Here is a 21,096-nt window from a genome sequence, read left to right as displayed (position 1 = left end):
ATATCAGAGTAAATTGACCAATTATCAAACTAGAAGGTGATAAAATTCCCCTGTTTGATTTTTACGGTATTTCAATATTGTTCTGCGATATATGAACATTTTTAAACTGTAATATTTAACGTACTCATAGGCAATCTATATATATAAAAATCTAATGCTGTTTTTGTTAGTCTCGCTAAAACTCGAGAACGGCAGGACCGATTTAGCTCATTTTGGTCTTAAATTATTTGTGGAAGTCCAGAGAAGTTTTAAAAGGCGAGTGAGTATGAAAATGTTCGGAATTAATTTTTTAATATTAAATTTAAATTTGCATGGTGTATTTCGGTTATTCCCTTGAGTGACCGCGATAGTAGGTTTTCAGCTACCTGTAACCTGACCTTTTTTCTTATGTGTGTGTTTTATCGTCAGCAGCGTGTAGGTATGAATTGTTCCGAGAAGTAAAACTCAACAATTTATTTATATATACAATCTATATATATTCCGAAATACTCAACCGATTTTGATATATTATATCACTAGGATGTGCGAGATACGTGTGCCATGACGATACACGAATATGACCCATTATGTTTATCTGTTATGAATTATCAAATTGTTTTTAAGATGATCGTAATTGCCAGGAGAAGGTTTTTACGAAAGACAATTTTAGGAAAACCCACCGGAAAAGTAGGAAATCTAGATTTAAAAAATACAACAGTGGCGTAACAGTGTATTATATATTGGTTAATTGGGCATGTTTATTGATTTGTATTATTATTTTTTGTCAATATATATATATATACTATATAAATTAATGTTTGTGTGTAGATTAAACCTCTGGGAAGAAGACGGACTAATTTAGAAATGGTTAAATTTGGTTTTTTTTTATTCATCTGATATTACTATATTAGTAGCTATGTTAGGTTAGGATTTGGTATTAATTGATTATATTAATCCACCATAGGTGGAATACGACAAACTTGGTATAACTTTGATACTTTACGCTATGTCCTAGCTGGTTTGCACGCATGCGGGGAAAAACAAAATAGCTTGTATTTCGCCGCATGCGGGCAACGCATTGCGTGCAGAACAGCATGATCAGTATATAAAACGCACGCACTCGCCCGCACTAGCTAGGACATAGGGTTAGAGTTACTAACAGCACGGGGATTGCCTACCTGATAATATATTGCTGCGAATCAGAATTTTTATTCCGAGAAACGGAAAAGTTAAGTTTCATTTTAAACACCATACACCGAGTATTAAATAACGAATTGAAAAAAGTTTGAGTTGGTACATTTAACGGGCAATGAAGTGCACGGGATCAGCTAGTGTTTATATAAAAATTGAAACATGTCGACACAAAATTGGTGAACGCCAATTGATATGTTATGTGCGTAGATCAGAGAGAGAAAACAAATAGTGCGCTGACCGCTTATATCAAGACTTGAATTATTATATTTATAATTTATAAAAATATTCTAATTTATTAGAATAAAACATTGAAAATCAAAGTAAAAAGTTTATAAAAATCAATACGATAGAAAAAAGACTGACATATTGTTATAACTTTATAAGTATTAATAATTTTTTACATAGAACAAACAATTATTTCAAACGACAGTCATCAATAGATTTTTATAATTGGGTGAATAATGTAAAACCCGAAGGGAAATATCATTATGAAAATGGGGAATTGTGTAAAACAATAATAATATGTCAGGCATGCAGGTCAGAACCATAAATTCATATAATTTAGTACCCATTGTAAGTTTAAACGTTTGTAAATGTATGAGGCCTGTATTAACAAAGCATATTTTTTGATAATGATTTATAATTTTATATCAATTGTATATTTGTATATATTCAATTCAACTTGAATTAGAAAATGTTTACAGTAATTCCATTTGGATTTTTTCTGTGTTTATACCAACATGAGCCTAGTTATAAAGAATGGTGAGCAAATATTTCATATTTAGAACAAGTAAAAGAATCAATTTTTTTTATTTATAGTAGTGGTATCTACACTCTATCAACTTTCAATAATTAATACCGGCAATACCTACTTACTTCCTTTCACATTTTATTAATCTAAATAGACAATTTGCATGGAAAATAATAATTTTACCGTACTGCAAGAAATGTATGAAACATATCAGATAACTAATTTTGAAGGTAATTTAAGACTATTTTAGTGTTATCGGGGTTAATAAAGAAATATAATTATGTATTATGTTACATAAATCTGTTTTCAGGTGATTTAAATTGAACAATGCAACGCTTATAAATTATATCATAGATTAATGACTAATCTATTAATCTATTTAATATTTTATGATTATATACTTATAAATGTAATACCACAATTTATAATATTATCAATGGATTACATTTTATAAGAAATGGATTTATAATAAAAGCAAAACATTTCTTTCAAAAATATCAAACAAGTTTTTTTATTGTCACTAAATACGTCAGTAAATTGAGGAGAAAAATGTTTTCTGAATTACTCCTTGACCCGTAATGGAGGACTGACAAACAACTAATGACTATTCTATTATTAGGCATTGGTTTGGTCACAAAACAAAACTTAGAAGTGTAAGTACGACTACGTAGTGATTATACAACTTTAGACATTTATAAAGGACAATATTCTGAGTAAAACAAAACACAAATATTTTTTACTAAAGTTAAACGAGTGGAATTTAGATGATTATTACTTTGAATAAAAATGTATTTATTTACTATAACAACTTTTGAACAAGTAGCATGTATAGAATTTATTATCTTAAATAATCTGATGAGAAATTAAGAACATACTTAATTTTATTTAATACGTATATAATATTACCTATGTATGTAATGTACGTATGTACGTATGTAATATCTTTTACTTTTTTAATACATTTACATGGTTTTATTTTAGATTCTGAGTGGAACGATGAATGTATTGATTTTACAATGATGTGTTTTTTTATTTTTTTTGTGTCTGTCATCACGGATTGGGTCAGTAAAAATGCTTAGATTTTCTTCAACAGTATCTTGTTTGATGGGAAAGTGAATCGAGTTGGTGCATTCGGGAGGTCAAAATTTGAAATTTCCAATTGTTTTCAAAAGCGCAGTGAAAAACAAAAGAAAAATTAAGGAAAAACGGGAATTTTTACGCAAAAGCTGTTTTCGAAAAAATTGATTTTGGTTTATGGTGTAACTTTAAAAAAAAATGACCGTGATAGATACATGACATTTTCACTGGTTGTTTATATTTCCATTTTCTCCATATTTTGATTTGTTTTGAACTGTTTAGGGACATTTTCAGTTTCCAATTGTATTAGTTTTTTTTTCTATGAATGTCAATAAAACTTTATTTGTAGAGTAAAAATACTTGAAAATATAATACAAGGCTCCCACTATATTGTTACAATAACATTTGAAAAATATTAAAAATCCTTAGTCAGAGTTTATTTTTGTTAGTATTTAAAGTTCAAAAATTGACAAAATATGTAAAAATCACGAAAATTAGCAAATTATTTTGAGTTAAGAATTCGTAAAAATTTTTCTTTTTAAATCTAAGATTTGAAAATGTAATACAAGATTACTCATAATAATATTGTCTACCTTTATCAACAAAAAAAAATGTCGTCTACAAGAAAGTCAAATTAAATTTTTATGAGCGTTTGAAATTTATATTTTTACAACATTTGATATTCGCTCGATTTCTCATGTGACGATTTTCTTATTTTATTGTAATTAAAAAACGAATGACTGTAGATATTTGAAAATTTCACTGAATGTTAATATTTTCTATACACCATAAAATTTTGAAAATATTTTGACTCTTTTTGAGTTGTTTACAGACATTTTCAGTTTTCAATTTTTTAACTTTTTTTTTCTATAAATATCAATAAAATTTTGTTAGTTGGGTAAAAAGTGAGAAAATTTAATGCAAAGCTCCTGATATATTGTTATAATAGCAGTTGAAAAATATTAAAAATATATAGGCACAATTTTTTTTTTTATAAGTATTTAAAGATCGAATTTAGACAAAATGTATCAAATTTAAATTTGAATAATTATTTTGTTGTTAAAAATTTATAAAATGTTCAACTTTTATATCTAAGGATTGAAAATTTAAAACAAGGTCCACGTAAGTATTTAATTCTGATACCAAAAAATCTAAAAAATACATAAACACAGTTTATTTTTATAGTCATTTTAAGTTCAAATTTGGACGAAATTACATATTAAAATATATTATTTGTGAGTACTTGAAACTTCTAAAGTATACTATTATGTATCTATGATAGTATCACGGTTTGTGGTTGACAAATAGCGCGTTAAGTACGTACCTAATGGATATTGTGATATAATTAATTTGGAATTTATTATAGGTACCTATTATAGGTTAATTTTTTTTTTAATACCATTGATAAGTATATAATGTCTTATACCTAGACTGACATACCGTCTCCGCTCAAAATTGTTTTTCTTGTACAATGATATATTATATCATTGAATTCAAAATTAATACCAAAAAATTCTTCAATACGATGGCGTTGTACTGTCAGAACTTGCACTGCAAAAGTGTATACTTCTATAGAAAATATTGTACAAATAGTTGAAATTGTAAATAAACATAACGGCAAGATCAACCAAGTATAGATAGAAAAATGTATTCAAATGGATGTAAGAGAAAATCTGTGGAAAATCTGTATACTAAACCAAGTAAGATATTACGAACTAAAATTTCTAAAAATATATCTAATTTACAAATCATCACTACCGATGATATATCACTAGTTCGACGAAATATTCAAAACGCCCGTAGAAAAATGGTGCCACCATTACCAAAAACAATGGAAGAATTGCAAAATATTATAAGCAATTTGGATTTGAAAACGGACCTCAATGAGTAATTTTTATTAATAAATGATCTGAACTGTCATATAATAATATTTTCATGTGACACAAATTTAAAAGTTCTATGCGAATCTGAGATTATATACATAGATGGAACTTTTAAATATTGTTCCAAGTTATTTACGCAACTGTTTTCTTTGCATGGTTTATTGCAATGATCATTATATATCACTTTTATTTGCATTACTTCCAGACAAAAAAACTTCAACTTAGGTAAATTTATTTAAAAATATCATACATTTGTGTAATGCACGTGAACTTTCTCTAAAACCAAATTTATTTATATTTGATTTTGAAGAAGCAATTCATGTAGAATTGAGACAAGTCTGAGATGACACTAAAATATTCGGTTGTAAATATTCACCTAACTCAATCGTGGTATAGAAAAATTCAGGAATTAGGCCTATCCAACGTATATCAAAATAATAAAACAGAAGAAAGCAAGTGGCTAAACCATACATTTGGGTTGCCATTTATTTGTCCAAATGAGGTCAGTGACTGTTTTATTGAAGATTTTATGTCATCGATTCGTAATGACATAAGATTTCAAAAATATGCCGATTATTTAGTTGACACATGTATCTGTGAAGAGGCTAAATTCCCACCAATAATTTGGGCTGCGAATATCGCGTCACTAGCTCTCACTACTAATGCTTCCGAATCATATCATTCACGTTTCAATTCCGAGTTCTATCACCCACATCCTACTATTTAGTATTTTCCACTTTTTGGACGTACTGAAAGGATTTTAAAAAAAAACTTTGATTAAAATTAAAAGTATACATTTTAAAAAACGAAATTCTACTAAAAATAAAAATCGTTTGGAAACTTTTCAACAAATTACCAAAATACAATTTTAGATGTGGCGCAAATTACATATTTATTTCTTTTTTTGGTTTTTGGCGCAAATTACATACGCCCCATCCATTATACAGTGACCCACTGTAACATACTGTACAGCATAGCGACATCCACTTGCCCATCTTTTTTGTATATTATTCTTTATTAATAATTAAAATGTTTTATAAATCTTACCGGCTACTGCATGTAGACAGTTTGTGAATACTTCCATGTTACGTTCACAAGTAGCTTCATTTAGGTAGAAATAGGTTCGAGCACTCTGCACCTTGTACCTTCTGTCTGCGAACTGTTTATCCACGTGGTACTGTGGTAGAGAACCTCCAACTGTTTCCGCTGAAACAGAACCTGTCCAATAGGAACCATCCCAAACACAAATATGCATGCGTTAGTCAAATCAAATCAAACACAAAATTAGTTTTAATAGCAGTGTTAAAATGGAAAACCCCTTAAAGCAGGACCGGCATGTTTTTTTCTCGTTTTAACAAACGGACAACATAGCAAATTTGTCATCAGTAGTTCCAATTTTTCGTTGCTAGCTATTATAATCTTAGATTATATACTATGGATGGAGCCACAACATATTAAATCAATACAAAAAATTAGGTGTTCGATATGCGCATGTGTGGCGCACCTAATACATATATATCCCCAGATAATTTCGTATCAAAACACTATATTATTATGTTTTAAATATAATAATATAATATTAAATTGAAAAAATAGTATTATGCCTATTGATAATTATAAAGCCGCGTACACACTTGTAACATTTTCTGTTACGCCGTAACACCGTTCCGCCAGTTGTCGGTAAATTTGGCCGCATCAAAGGATGTTACGCGCAAATTTTACAAGTGTGTACGCAGCTTAATGGCTGTCATATAATATGTGATCTACCGGCATACGCACAACAAGAGGTCAAACACTAGTGGTGCTAAAATTATGTAGACGTGAAAAAATTATATCATAATATTATAGTATAATAATTGTATTATAATGATGAATATTGTGCATTATTTTGAATAATTTAAAAAAAATTAATAGGTAATTAAAAAAATCGTTCGTCAAAAAAATTGTATCTATTGTTGTGGCGTACGAGGAAAATGTGGTTGCTGACTTCATGGAGATTCCCTTGCAGCCAACATTTAGCGTGTTACTCGCAGAGAGATAGTTGATGATGACGAAGAGATGAGATAACACATTGAATTTATTATAATGTAAGATGTTTTTATTTATTAAACCGAAATATAATATTATAGATATTTTAGTACATGGTAATTTTGAGTGAGAAGCCTAAAGAAGGGACGGTCGTGCTGCGGTGGCCTGTGGAAGACGACGGTATGGTCCGGAACCGAACAATGTCGGCGAGAGTTGGACGTGACATTGCGAGTGTAGGTACCGGTCGTTAGCTGACCAAAAATGTAACGGGTGTCGGGACGTATGGACGGACGGCATCGTTGGCCTTGTCGGAACGTAGTCAACGTCGGCTCGGTGGTGTGGCCCGGAGGCACAGGACTAGGGTCACCACACTATTAAAGATAAACTTAGGTCTGTGTAAAAAACAGCCGGTCACAGGTAGACCGCATCCTACAGCGGCCGGTGAACGCGTTTGCCGGTAGACCGCATACTATATGACAGCCAAATATAACAATTACTATAATAATATAATTAACCACGAACTAAGATTTAAAATAATTATGTGATAGTGACCTATGGAGTAGCACCTCGCATGCGCACATCGATCACCTAATTCGAAGACTCGTCGCTAATATCGGCAACACTTCTACTTCTTGCTAGGGCACACCGCACAAGTAACTAGTAAGTCATGTGTTGCCTTAGTGCGGCATAAAATTTCAAAGAAATTGAAGGCGGTAAAATTAAATAACTATCGGTAAAGATTAACGGCATTAAAGTATGTTCGCGCTTTAAGGCGGATAATATTTAACGACGGGCCTGGCTATGACTACATCCATAGTATATTATGATCTAAAGTTATAATATTATGATGAATTCAACTAACATTATCTGTATACTTTCGTTGTATAATACTTTAAGTTTTAAGCGAGTTATGATCATTTTTAAATATTGATATTATACATACTAATAACTTGGCTAACAAATAAAATATAGTAAGAACAAACAAAAAAGAAGAAAGATAATATTCTCAGCCTAAAGTTTATAAAAGCCAATAGGCTTATACAATACAGGCTATGAATACATATTCATTATAATTATAAATTATTTATAAAATTGAAATTGCTGAACCCACATTTTGGTATGTTAGTAAGTGGGAGACAAAACATGCAGGTATCCAGGTAGGACGTCCTCTTCAAATGTAATATTTATCTTTTATGATAAATGATTTGTAAATTGTTATTTTGAATAATTAAAAATAGGTACGATAAAATCAAGGAACGTCATATTATAGACTATAGAGTTCCCGATAAAAATTAATAAACGGAAGTTAACTTCTTTTACTTCTTGCATTATAAATAATGGGCTTAACTATTAATAGAGATTAAATTTATTTATAAATCGGTTATTCAAAATTACTTAGATGGCGTTTAACACTTTTACTGTTATGGTTTTACAATAATTTACATTAATTTTAGACTTAAAAACAGTTATCAATTATTTTGCAAATTTATTTTAGTTTAATTATTATAGGCATTATAAAAAAAAAATATTATACTATTATTTTTCAAAAAAACTACAAAAAAATGCTAATTTATTTGAATGAAAGAATTCATAAACATCTAAGTGTGTATTCAATAATTACGTTCTTAAAATATTTTTAAAAAATAACTCTCTTTAGACTAGTATCTATACTTTCTCGGAGTCTCTGTATTTAAAAACTAATACTGATTTTATTATTTTACATAATATTTACTGAAGAAAACTAAAATAAAAATTTGGATAAGACCATTGTGCATAAGTCAACATAGTCTATAAACAATAATACAAATTTGCTAGAAGTTTTATTTTCTGCTATATTGCCTATATGGCTAAATATATTATAAGATATATACCAATATTATAATATTATTATCAAAGTATTTTGAGCTTGCTGTATAATATCTATTCTTCATGCATCAATTTAAAATTTTAAAAGGCAACACACCCACTTATCAACTCAATTGACCAACCTAAAATGAACATATGTACTCTATAGTATACTTTACGTGAAATATGCTACACAATAACAGTATATCCGGCACGATTACTACATTAAAAAAGTAAAGTGTAAATATATCAATATCATTAATAATTAATTGTGGTTAAATCAAATTTTACATGAGACAAAAAATGTAAGAATGAAAAATGAATTTCCACTGCATCTGGCCACGATCTGTCCGGAACGAAAAAATATCATCTTTCTTATGCTTATTTAGTAACACTGCCGTATTAAATACAAATTAGTCCATTTAACAACACATTAATCGAGCAGTTAAATAAATTGCATACAACCATTAAAGTTGATTCATAAAAGTTTACCTTCTTTTTGAGCAGCATCTTGGTCTCTTTTTTCGATTTCTGACATGCTTGATCTAAAAATAAATATTAAATATAAATAAATTCCATACTGTAGGTCCATAATAGCTATTGTACTAATGTAAAGTCATAATATCATAGTATCTATTATTATACTTATAATAATAAATATATTGTACAATAGTATATTATGACTACCTCGATCATTACTATTGAAGTATCAATTTTATATTAGTTTTATATTTTTACGCATGCCTTAAGTTAAATAAATAAATAATAAGTACCTATATTTCAGACTTAAATATATACACCATTAATTATTAATTATTATTGACTAAATTGAAATTTTGCGTATAAAAACTAAAGCCCACTGGTAGATGGTGTATATTATTACACGCAAATTTTGTCTGCAAGCGCATTTAACATAATAATATATGCTATATATGCAGGCAACCAGTATATTATAATTAAGTACATTGAGAAAAACAAATAGCGTGTATTAAAGCAGATTTAATTATATATCTTTACATCTTTCTGTAAATTTTAATATAATAGTAGATAATAATAAGTACATACCAATTAATAAAGAAATAGATGTTTGTGTCTTGTGACGAATCAATTTTTTTTAGTCGATGTTTTTGGGAACTTATTTATATTTTCGATAATTGTATAGATAGTTTATATACGAGTATATTATATTATATAAAAACATGGGTTTATTTTATAACCTTCTAAAAAATTAATTTAGTCTAATATTTATTAGTATTAAATTTAAATTTTCATAAATAAAATATTATTTTAAATAAAAAAAATATATAAAATCATTTAAAAAATAACTGTCAGTGTGATATTTCAGATATTTATGTGAATACAATTGAAAACTAAGAGTGCGTCACACCCGCGCGTATCTCCGGTTTTAAAATTGTTTGTCCAGCAGTCAACATTTTGTGTAATAATATTATATATGTTATCACATGGGTTTCATACAATATTAAAATTTTTAAACAAGTCATTATTTTTATATGTAAAATATTACAATATAAAAATTATCATAACTCGCTATAAAATTAAAATATTGAAAATAACCCTGGTGAAAACACAGAATAGATAATGATGATCTTTACATTAATACTTGTAAGTTGTACAGTCAAATTCGCTTCAATATTAAATGTTACTAAATAAACTTCTGAAAGCAAATTTTCTGTTGTAGGATGGTGACAACATAATAATATGCATCCTAATGTATTTAAAATCTCCCACGAAAATGTCGGAATAGGTAAAAGACTAGGTATACCTAATAAAATTTAATTTCTATTTCAAATGCACAAAAAACATTAATTTGATTTTTATAAAATTGTTTACTAAATACTATTAATATACATTTTTATTAAAATATATGATGATACAAGGTCGACCAAGTTTAACCTATCAAATATAGGCGATAAAAGGTAAGAATATTATAGGTATTTGTACATCAGATTTTACGATATTTCAATATTTTGAAACAAGATTTAAGAGTATTGTGAATCTTAATATTGTGAATGAGTGAAGTTTCCATATTTCTAATGATATGTATTCTACTATAGAATACTTGCATACTTTGATATTTTTTAACATTTAATAGTTTAATTAACTCAACCTTTATTAGTAGTTTTATAAAATTGATAATGCGATATCCTGATTCAAATCTGCCATATGAAGATCCTATAACAATTAATTTATTGTGAAATAAATGTATTAATTCTATTTGTTTTAAGTCTGTGATATATACACACAATAGTGCTACCAGTAAACCATTATCTGGCCATACAAGATGGACCGAAGTGACAAATAACTTATGTCTAATATATATTACAGTCTGTACTACGGCAATATTTTGAGCATATTGAGGGATACTATAAAGGAATAATTCCTGAAAATTACAATTTATCCGACTTTATCTTCAAAAGACCGTGGATTTAAAACCGTAATAGTAATGACTAGGGAGCGGATGAAAATGCTCTAAAAACAAAAAAAATGTATTAAAAAATGCCATAGAAATTTTTTGAAACGTTTAAAAAAGACTTTTTACTAGAATTTTTTTTGTAATGAAAGAATATTCTTATTTTTTTCTTATCGTCTTTCTACCCTTACAGATGAGACTATACACAATACTAAATACAAATAGTGTAATACGACTACATTATGACTTCAATAAATATCTTATCGTGTTTTCTTTATTACAGCTGACATCGTATTTATCAAATTTTTAATAATATTATGAAGTATGTAAAAATAAGTCTTAAAAACCTAAATATTCACTTTAAATATCAAAAACTAAAAAAAGTTCAACAAATGCAGGAAATTAGGAAAACGCATACTAAAATTTTAATTTTTTAATTCCTTGATAATATATGAAACAAATTTTGTGCATGGAAATCATTGGTTTAAGACAATCAGATAAAAGGCAATTTGCATTAAAATCCTCTCCTCCTTGTAATGACTGATGAATATAAAGGTAACCTTGTGCCTACATTTAAATACAAATTCTATTAAAAGAAATCTAAAAATAATAAAATACAGTTCTATTAGATTAAATGCTGATTATTTTTTAAATAAGTTGGAATAATTGTGTTTGACAAATTTTGAAATAAAAATTTTCTATTGTGTAAAAGTAACAAGAAAACAAAAATATGTTCTATAATTTTTAATATTTATCATCAAGTACTGATGATGGCCTAAAAATATTAAGAATTAAGTCATAACAAGTAATAAGAAGGCCAAAGGGGACTAAATATTTTTGATCATATAAAAAAGGCACATTTAGACTACGACCCTAAAAAGATCATGCTACCCTAAAGAATCTACCCATAGTAGGAAACATATCATTCGTTTGGCGTGGTTTTGTCCAATGACAGTTTGATAAAAAGTACCTACTTCAGCATCTATTCAGAATTCATGCACATGATTGCTTGAACAAACATCTTAAACTGTATTAAGAAATGTATATTTCACATTTGAACTATAATTTAACACACAACAATTTCACTTACAGAGAGATATTTTTCAGTGTAATAACTAGTCTAAATATTAATAGATAATAATATAAAGTAACTCATAAAACAACATAATATTATGTAAGATTAAAAATAGTTATGATTTTCTCTAACACAAGCCATTAAAATATGTAAAATCATTTATCTTTGATTTGAAGTAGTTAATAATTAATTTGCGATTGCAAAAATGGTTGTTAAAAAGGAAAAGAACTTCTAGCTATTCAAATATTCAATCGCCACTGTTTCAAAAACGATTATGTTTCATATAATATACTACCCATTTTGTTAGGAAATAACATGTCATATAAATTACGTACTTGGTAACATAATTAAGTATTAATAAAAAATTAGTATGAACTAACTGCTGGTGTAACTCGGAGGCTCGAGAGAGTCTTAGGTCTTGCATAGCAAAACTAAAGCAAATACAATTTTAACTAAGATTTTAAACAGATTTGATTATTTACTATTGCTTTTAAAGATTGACCATATTATTCATTTTAAGTAAAACAAAATAACTAAATTGATTTTGTTACAAGAGATAATATTACCTATACAATTATTATTTGAATAAGTTATTATTTTTCAGATAATATAGAGAACAAAAAATGATCTTAAGCACCTAACAAATAAAATTAGTGCAATTATCTAATACATTTTAGCTACATAAAAAAAATATAAAAGGTATTTATGTAAAAAGGTGACCTATGTACACTATACATATAATTTTGTCCTTGGCTTCAATAAATTCTATACAAGGAAAAACGATTATACATAATATTTTCCTTATGAAGTAAATACTTGATAAAATTGAGTTAATTAATCCATAATTGGAGTTATGTCTATAAAACTTGATTCAAATATGTTCTTTAGTTGCACATCATAAATATTTGTTGCTCCGTATTGAAGTGCGTAACAGTTTTGCTTGACAAGTTCACATTTAGTTTTGTTCGTTATAAGATTTAGAGTAAATTTACTTATTATCAAATGTACATCATTGCCTAATTTTTTCTTGTTACTTTAATTTAGTTTTAAGTGTATAATAATAGAATTTAAAAATGATCATAACTAGGTTTTAGGTATACATACATTTATTATAAAATCAAATTAACTTAAACCATAGTTATATAAAAGGAAATAGTTAAAAATAAGCTATATTAGTAGAATTTAATATTAACACAGTTAAAATGTAAATAGATCTTTGATATAAGTACCTATTAAGGTTATTATAGATCATAAGAAAAAGTGTAGGGGTCTTAGGAAATTGGAAAACATTTAGCCCAATATAAAATATTATTAAAATGGTCTTATGTTGAGTCATAATACTAAATCATTTATAATATGTAAAACATCACTGATTTAAGTAATATTCGTATTCTATGGTAGATAAGCTAAACAAAATATGATACAGTAAATAGAAGATCTGATGTCTTCATAATATTTCCAGTAACCCCATTTCAACTTTGTATACATCAATAATCCAGGCTAAATAATTATAATAAAATTATAATTTGTACTTGATTTTAATATTCTATCACCTTTGTGAATAATATCTTATTTATCTAATCTAATAAAATATACTTAAGTGTTATAAAACCATACTTACTCAACTTCACGTTTTTCTGCCTCTTCTTGACTAAGATCTTCTTCAACAGAATAGTCTAAAATTGGTTTAACACCAAAAGATCTTAAGCGTTTCAAAGTAGGAACAATACGATATTGATCTTCTCCCGCAACAAAATGACCATAAAATGTCATTTTCATCATTACCGTGAATAATTTTTCACCAAAAACTGCTTTGCAAAGTTTCATGAGCTAAAAAAAGTTATAAAATAAATAAATAACAGAATAGAAGTTGAAACAGTAGAAATTGTTTAAGCAACATTGAAGGGTCAACTTTTCGGTCAATTTAATGGGTAGGACATCATCCTAGTTGTTATAGACACAAGGATATTGAAAAGTAATGTAATATCACATTCATATAAAGTTGTTCAGCAATATATATTTTTACCTTTTCTACTACCAAACTATCCCAGTTATCTCAAATTTATTTAAAAATATACCTTTATTAATTTAGAGTTAAAATGTATAATTTATTAGTTTCATAAAATCTTCATTTGAGTACCTAAATAGTTAAATATGTTTCAATACAACCTTAGTCCTTGTTTAGTAACACATTATTGTAACTACATAAAATTAAGCTTAAAGCTTCTGCAGTGTTCTCCGCAACCCTGGCTAGACCAACACCGATCTTTATTATAACTGTAATATTGAGTATATGATCATGACGTAAATAAATATATTCAACTCGTATATTTGTATAATGTAAATGTAAATTTAAATAGTTTTTAGTTTACAACATTTTTATTTATTTATTTTAAGAACTTATTAAACAATGTATTAAATTATAATGGTAATACATTCAAATAACAATACCTACATATTATATATATTAATATATTTGATTCTGCATTTAACAGTTTAGCACATGCATTTTTGTATTAAAATTAAGATAAAATTATATAGAAATAGTACCTAGACTTGTTACAAAATTTGTTTCATCACACTTCTATTTTAATTTGATAATAATCAGTGTTTTCAAGGGCATATTCGTAAATATTATTGCCTATAATTTTAAATATCAAGGAAAATTGAATATGTAGTACCTACCTATTACTTATGCCAATTTCAAACTAAAAACCAAATAATTTAATAATTTAACATGTTTGTTTATCTGTCAGTTGTAGAGTTAAGTACCTAGATTTAGTTAACACTCCATTAGGTACTAGCTCAATTCTAATTCAAAACAAAAATTAAACTCAAGAGATATTATAGGTAATTAAATAAACAAATCATGATATAGAATTAAATAAACTACTTATCAACTTAACTCAATATTAGAACATTTTAAAAATGTAATTTATTTTTCATACATTGTAGGTATGTACTAGGTACACCTATTTAAATACCTACTTTAATTAATTTAATAATTTAATTATTATATTAAATAAAGTATACCTAAACTATCTTAACTTATCATACAATACCTACATTTTTAGATGTGAATCTAATATAGGGCTGCATTTAAAAAATATTTTTAGTTACGGGTTAGTAATAATAATGTCAAAATAATAACTATATTAGGATCTAGAATTTAACTTATATTTTGAAATCTTAAACTTTTAGGTTTCATATTTATTTATTTCATTTTTATTATAATATAATATGTTGATAATGATTATAATAGTATCGTAAATATAGAAAATACAAATTGAAAACTTGAAATTAAACAATGTTTACATCATAATACATTAATACCTAATAAATATGGTGGTAGGTGAAGAAATGTAATCTTGATTACGGACTAATCTCAGTTGAATCAACATAACATAGTGTGCCAATGATGGTAAATAAACTGCCTAACTTACATTTTAAAATTAAAACCACTGAAGTAGGTACAATTGGAATAATGGGCCCATTATACAATACCTACAGCTTTTTTTGTTTTAAATCTAGGTAGGTCACCTTTCCTATAATCTGTAATAGATGCCTAAAATTTTTTTAAAAATAAGTGGCAAATCATCTATAATATACCTAGATATCCTCTGACATATGCCAAATGTGACGTGCAGACTGATTTATAATTTTTCACGAATTCAATACATGGGTCAGCCAGCTAGCCAGCTAGCCAGCCAGCCATATTGTTCATAGTAAATACAGAGAACGTATTATTAAATATGGTGACTCATAATAGCAATATTATCAATTTTTTTTTAATTAGAATCTATTATATGAGAACAAAAAAATAATATGTAATTAATATAACACATGATAATTGACCAATTGATCTGTAACTTATTTTTTTAAATTATTATCCAGATAACCTTTAACACAAATTAAATCAATACAAATTTAGACTTCATAAATTGTACCTTAATATCAATAATAGATTAGAAACATAAAAAAGATTTAAAAGAGGTAGAAAACAAGCATGTCAACTTCAAGTAAATAATTTACCAGACAACTCATATTGATTTTTCAACTTAAAAATTAAATAAGTAGCAAGGGTAGTATATATCTTTAGAAAATACCTAGTTAATATGTAGATAAATATAAATACTAAAATTGAATGTAAGTATTGATTAGGTACCCAATGAATATAACTATTACAAGCATGTTTAATTCAAGTAAAATACATGCAAGGTTATGTATGGTAATAACTTATTTTTAAACAGTAGGTAGGTGGGTAGGTACCAAAACATTAATTTGCATACATAAATTGTATTACATTACTTTTAAAAGTGCCTACCTATGAGTTGTGGACTAAAATACTTAATGAAATATATCATTATACAAATTAGTTCAACGATTTTATGTTTAAAACCATAACATCAAAAGATGAGAATACACTTGAATGTACACAAGTGACAAGTTGGTAGGTAGGTACATCAAGTGGTTATCTATAGATTGTACAAACCATCAGTCCCCACACAGTACCTAGTGTTTCGTGAGCATGCAGCACATGCACTTACGACTCCTAGAGAGACGATGAATCCAAGTAAATGCATGTGTTTAACGCTATTCTAGTTACGGATCGAGCCGAAGTGACATGTTTACCTTCATGTTGTTCTCGACGAGGTAACTGGACGAGCATAGCTGGTAAACTATGTAAGCTCTAAATATCTCCCAGGTGGTCTTGCTCTTAAACGTGGCCTCCGGGTTGGCGAATGATGTGTCCAGTGGATCGAATTTGGGCTTTGTGTCGATGGCTGACGGGCCGGACACCACGCTGCTGTTCCTGCGCTGCTGGTGCTGTTCTGCGAGTCCATTGGCATTGGATGTCAGAGACCGCACAAGTCGAGCGTACACGTCGTTCCTGAACGGCTCTTGCAATAATATTTGACTGCACTTACGGGATGTGGATATTTTCAGAAAAGCCATTTAACGGACACTCGATTGGGTCGTTCCTCGGGTGTGTGTACTTGTCTGTATAACAATATCGTTCACGGCGCGATTAGAACGCCAACTTATTTCCGCCAACCGACCCAATTCCACAGCACGAAACCGTCACGGAGCTGTATATACTTATGAGTGGCCGTTCGTGTGGTCCCGTCGACTGCGGCCGCCGGTTGGTTCCTTTGGGTCGTCCGCACGCACGCACTCGCACACCGCAGTCGCTCCAACACACAGACACGCGCTCTCACACGCACACTTTAGTGCCCGCCCGCCGGCTATAGCGCAAAACAGAACACACACACACACACACACACACACACACACACACACACACACACACACACACTAAAACACGACCCACACACACACCAGCGGGCCGCGTGTGCGCGCGCCGCAAAACTCGCACAAAAACAAACGTCGACGTTGACGCGCGCGCGCGCTATCCGACTCGCGACGTTAGTTTTTTGGTCGAGCGTACAACGGGGTGGGGAACAGCCGAGGAAACGAAATTAGAAAACTGTCGAGTCTCGACGTGAGAAACTGAGAACGCGTAGGCCTGGTCGAGCTGTAAGTTGAAACAGTGAACGGGGAACACGACGTCGGTGACCGCTACACAGGCAGCGAGCCGTTAATATTATAATAATATATTATTATTAATTATTATAATACACGTGTAATGTGTTAGCGTCAGGTGAGCGCCAAACGGGTTAAAAATTACAGGGACGAGGCAACGGCTGCAGTAACGAGTGCCACACTGTCACAACTCTACGTGCGATAATATAACAATGACGTATAAAATAATCCAATGTCAACGTGCAAGTGTGCAACCTTCGACGATAAACCTCCACGGCACCACAGAGTACCTACCGACCACCACTCACCACCACGACAAAACGTGTTTGTGATTTGTGTGTGTTTGTAAAAGCGGCGTACACGCAAGAGCGCCGGTCGCGAAAATTAATTTTGACCCAGTGCCGCCCGCACAGACGCCGCCGAGTTTCGATTGGCGCGCCGTAATAATGCTGGCGCCGGTGACACTGCGGTAGAATCGCCGACCGCCGACGTGCGACGTTTGGTTTGGCAAATTTTTCCTTTTTAATTTTTATTAGTTTCCAATTTTCATTGACTGTTGTTTTTATCCCGTACGGTCACATCAGACATCCCCATCCACCGCCCACTGGTAACGCGAGTACGCGACGCTATTTATTGGCTATTGGTAATATTATTGCTAATTAGTAATTTGTACTAGGTAATAGGTATATCGACTGGCAGACGCGTATCCAGGATTTTATAGGGTGGAGGTGTTAGAATTTTATATTTAAATATAACATGTGGGTGGTTTCAGTGGGGTATTTACGGGGGGGGGGATAGATGCCCCCTTGACCTTTTTTTTTTGTAAAGTTTTTTATTTTCTATATTTGTCAATATGATATTACTTTTAATTATGTCTGTTTTCTAAATGTTCTAGCCGTGGTAATTGTACCGCTCTGATATACTATACGCCACTAGTCGTTCATGGCATATATTATGTGACAACAAAAACATATACCTTAAATCTCAATGGTAGTATGGTGTACTGCATTTTTTACTTTTCTGCGAATTATTTTTCATGCATGAGTGTTTATAATAAATCAGATAAACAGTCGGTAAATAAAACAAAATTACAATTAAGACCGTAGATTTACCATAGGGCGAGGGTTTATTTTTAGTGACTGAAGTGTAGTTAGTGATTGAAAAAATTGTATTCACATCTGGATTACATGCTTTAGATTTTGTGAAAAGGATTCTTATCACTTTTATCAAAATATTCATGAACTCTTGAAAATATTTTGTACTTTGCCTGTATCAACTGCTACACTTGAACGATGTTTTTCAAGTTTTTATTAAGTATTAAGTCTTACCTAATAAATAGTATGACAGAAGTAAATATTTTATCAATTTTCCTATCTAATATTGAATAATAATTATAAATAGAAATTATTATATACTTTGTTTATTAGAATCGGCTTAATGTGTTGGCTTAATTGGCACGTGTCGTATATTGTAGACAGTCGTCGCTGTAATATTATTTAATGTAAACATATTACATGTAAAAATCAACGTAGCAATTTAGATATTAATATAGGTCAATGAAGCAAGATGTGCTGAGGCAGCAAAAACTATTTTACTATATAACACCGCCGTACGCGCAAGGACAGGGGAGTCCTCGTTGTCACTGAGTGAGTCGGTGAGAACGGGCTACAGCGGTCTGAATTCGCGAAGTGTTTAATTTATGTTTGTTTTAAAATTCAATAAAAGTGTTTCCGACCATTAAAACCCGAGTTGAATTTTATTTCTAAGTTCTTTGTCCTTACCTTTGAATATTGGAACAGTGCTCAGACCCACACACCTATAGTCAATGAGGTTTTTTGCAAACTGAACAGTGCTCTGGTTATGGCGTCCTAATAGTCATTCAAAATTAGGGAACGGACGTAAGATCGACAAAACGCGTACCATCGTAACTCAAAAGCTAACAGTGCATTAATCTGAATTTATTCTAGAGATAGTCATTAGCTTAGAGCGTACGGAGGTAAGGCATATAGTTGGTTCATCGCGTATTATCCAATACGGGTGATACCACACACGTCACCGGTCAATACAATAATTATGCCAGGTGACTAGATGAGGTTATCGAAGAACTGAGCATTTGTTTTTGTTTACCGTATTAAACACGGAATTGGCGCTAGTATGAATTTATAATAAATGCTATTAGGTACTATATAATATTTTGTGTTAATTCTTATTTCGTCTTGATCCATACTAACCTCAGTAGATAACAAATTCGGGGATTGTAAAAATATATATTATGTACGTATTAATGGGTATAATTATTATAATATATTCACCCCCCCCCCCCCACCCCCTAGCAAAATGCCTAAATATACCACTGAGTTGTTTTACACACTCCATTGTAGTTTTCAATCTTCATATTATTATCAATAATATCAAAAAATGGAATAGAACCATAATATGAGTTTATGACAACATTTTGTAGTAATCAGAATATCAATGTAGGTACATATTATATTGTTTGCATAAATATTGCCGATTAAACATCTAAAACGGAGGCTAAGGCACATGCGGTCGATTGTACTATATAATATTAATTATGTCTATACCCAATTCCAAAAGAGCAAACACTAATACACTATACTCCGCACCACGAGAGAAGGATCCCGTTTACGCATGCTGATCGTATGCATTCTACACTTTACTCCCATAGTGTAATATATGTAATATGTATTATTCCATGATGAATAAGTTTAAGGTTATGTTTTATTTATTATGTTTTAAGCTGTTCGTCATTATATTATGTTTAATGTCATACTCTCTTGCTGTAGTTCTGAAATGTTGTATTGAGACAATAAATAAAGTGAATGTCTAATATATAATGTAATATGACGTGTTAATTATTAGTACTTGGTACACCACATTGGCGACGAAGATAATTCGAGTACGTATGTAAGTAATTCCGTGTAGTGTTAATTAATTTATAATGGACGAGAACGCTTCGAATCAGGTCAGTCCACGTGTTTGCACAGGGCAACAAATGGGTCAATTGACATAATTTAAGCTCAAAGAAGATGATTTTAATTCTTGGATTGAGAGATTTGAATTGTATGTGACGCTTAATGAAATTAATTTGCATAAAAAACAATTATTATTCTTAACATTGTTGGGTAACGATGGGTATGCATTACTGAGAGATTTATGTACACCCAATAAACCCATTGAAAAGAAATATGATGACCTCAAAAAGTTGCTTACAAATTACATAAATCCGAAACCGAATTTAATTACTGAAAGGTACAAGTTTAAAGAA

The 21,096-nt window shown here is 29.6% G+C and overlaps 1 protein-coding gene across 3 annotated transcripts in view; it reads right to left on the bottom strand.

Moving 5' to 3' along the window:
* Positions 1-17,544, bottom strand: part of LOC100160914 (proline dehydrogenase 1, mitochondrial) — a 23,341-nt gene extending 5,797 nt beyond the window's left edge. Inside the window, exons 1-4 of one of the 3 annotated variants that reach the window (XM_029487377.1) lie at positions 16,896-17,544; positions 13,885-14,093; positions 9,250-9,302; positions 5,932-6,102 (exon numbers count right to left, since the gene is read on the bottom strand). In XM_029487377.1, the coding sequence (XP_029343237.1) occupies positions 5,932-6,102; positions 9,250-9,302; positions 13,885-14,093; positions 16,896-17,219 (757 nt within the window). In that variant the 5' untranslated portion in view covers positions 17,220-17,544. The remainder of the gene's footprint in view (positions 1-5,931; positions 6,103-9,249; positions 9,303-13,884; positions 14,094-16,895) is intronic. The other 2 variants (XM_029487375.1, XM_029487376.1) reach the window with 2 other exon arrangements.
* Between the last annotated feature and the right edge of the window lie 3,552 nt (positions 17,545-21,096).

This window comes from Acyrthosiphon pisum, chromosome A1 (assembly GCF_005508785.2).
Source record: "Acyrthosiphon pisum isolate AL4f chromosome A1, pea_aphid_22Mar2018_4r6ur, whole genome shotgun sequence".
NCBI classification, from domain to species: Eukaryota; Metazoa; Arthropoda; class Insecta; order Hemiptera; family Aphididae; genus Acyrthosiphon; species Acyrthosiphon pisum.
The sequence above is the reverse complement of the archived record's forward strand: the minus strand, read 5'-3'. Positions and strand labels throughout refer to the sequence as shown.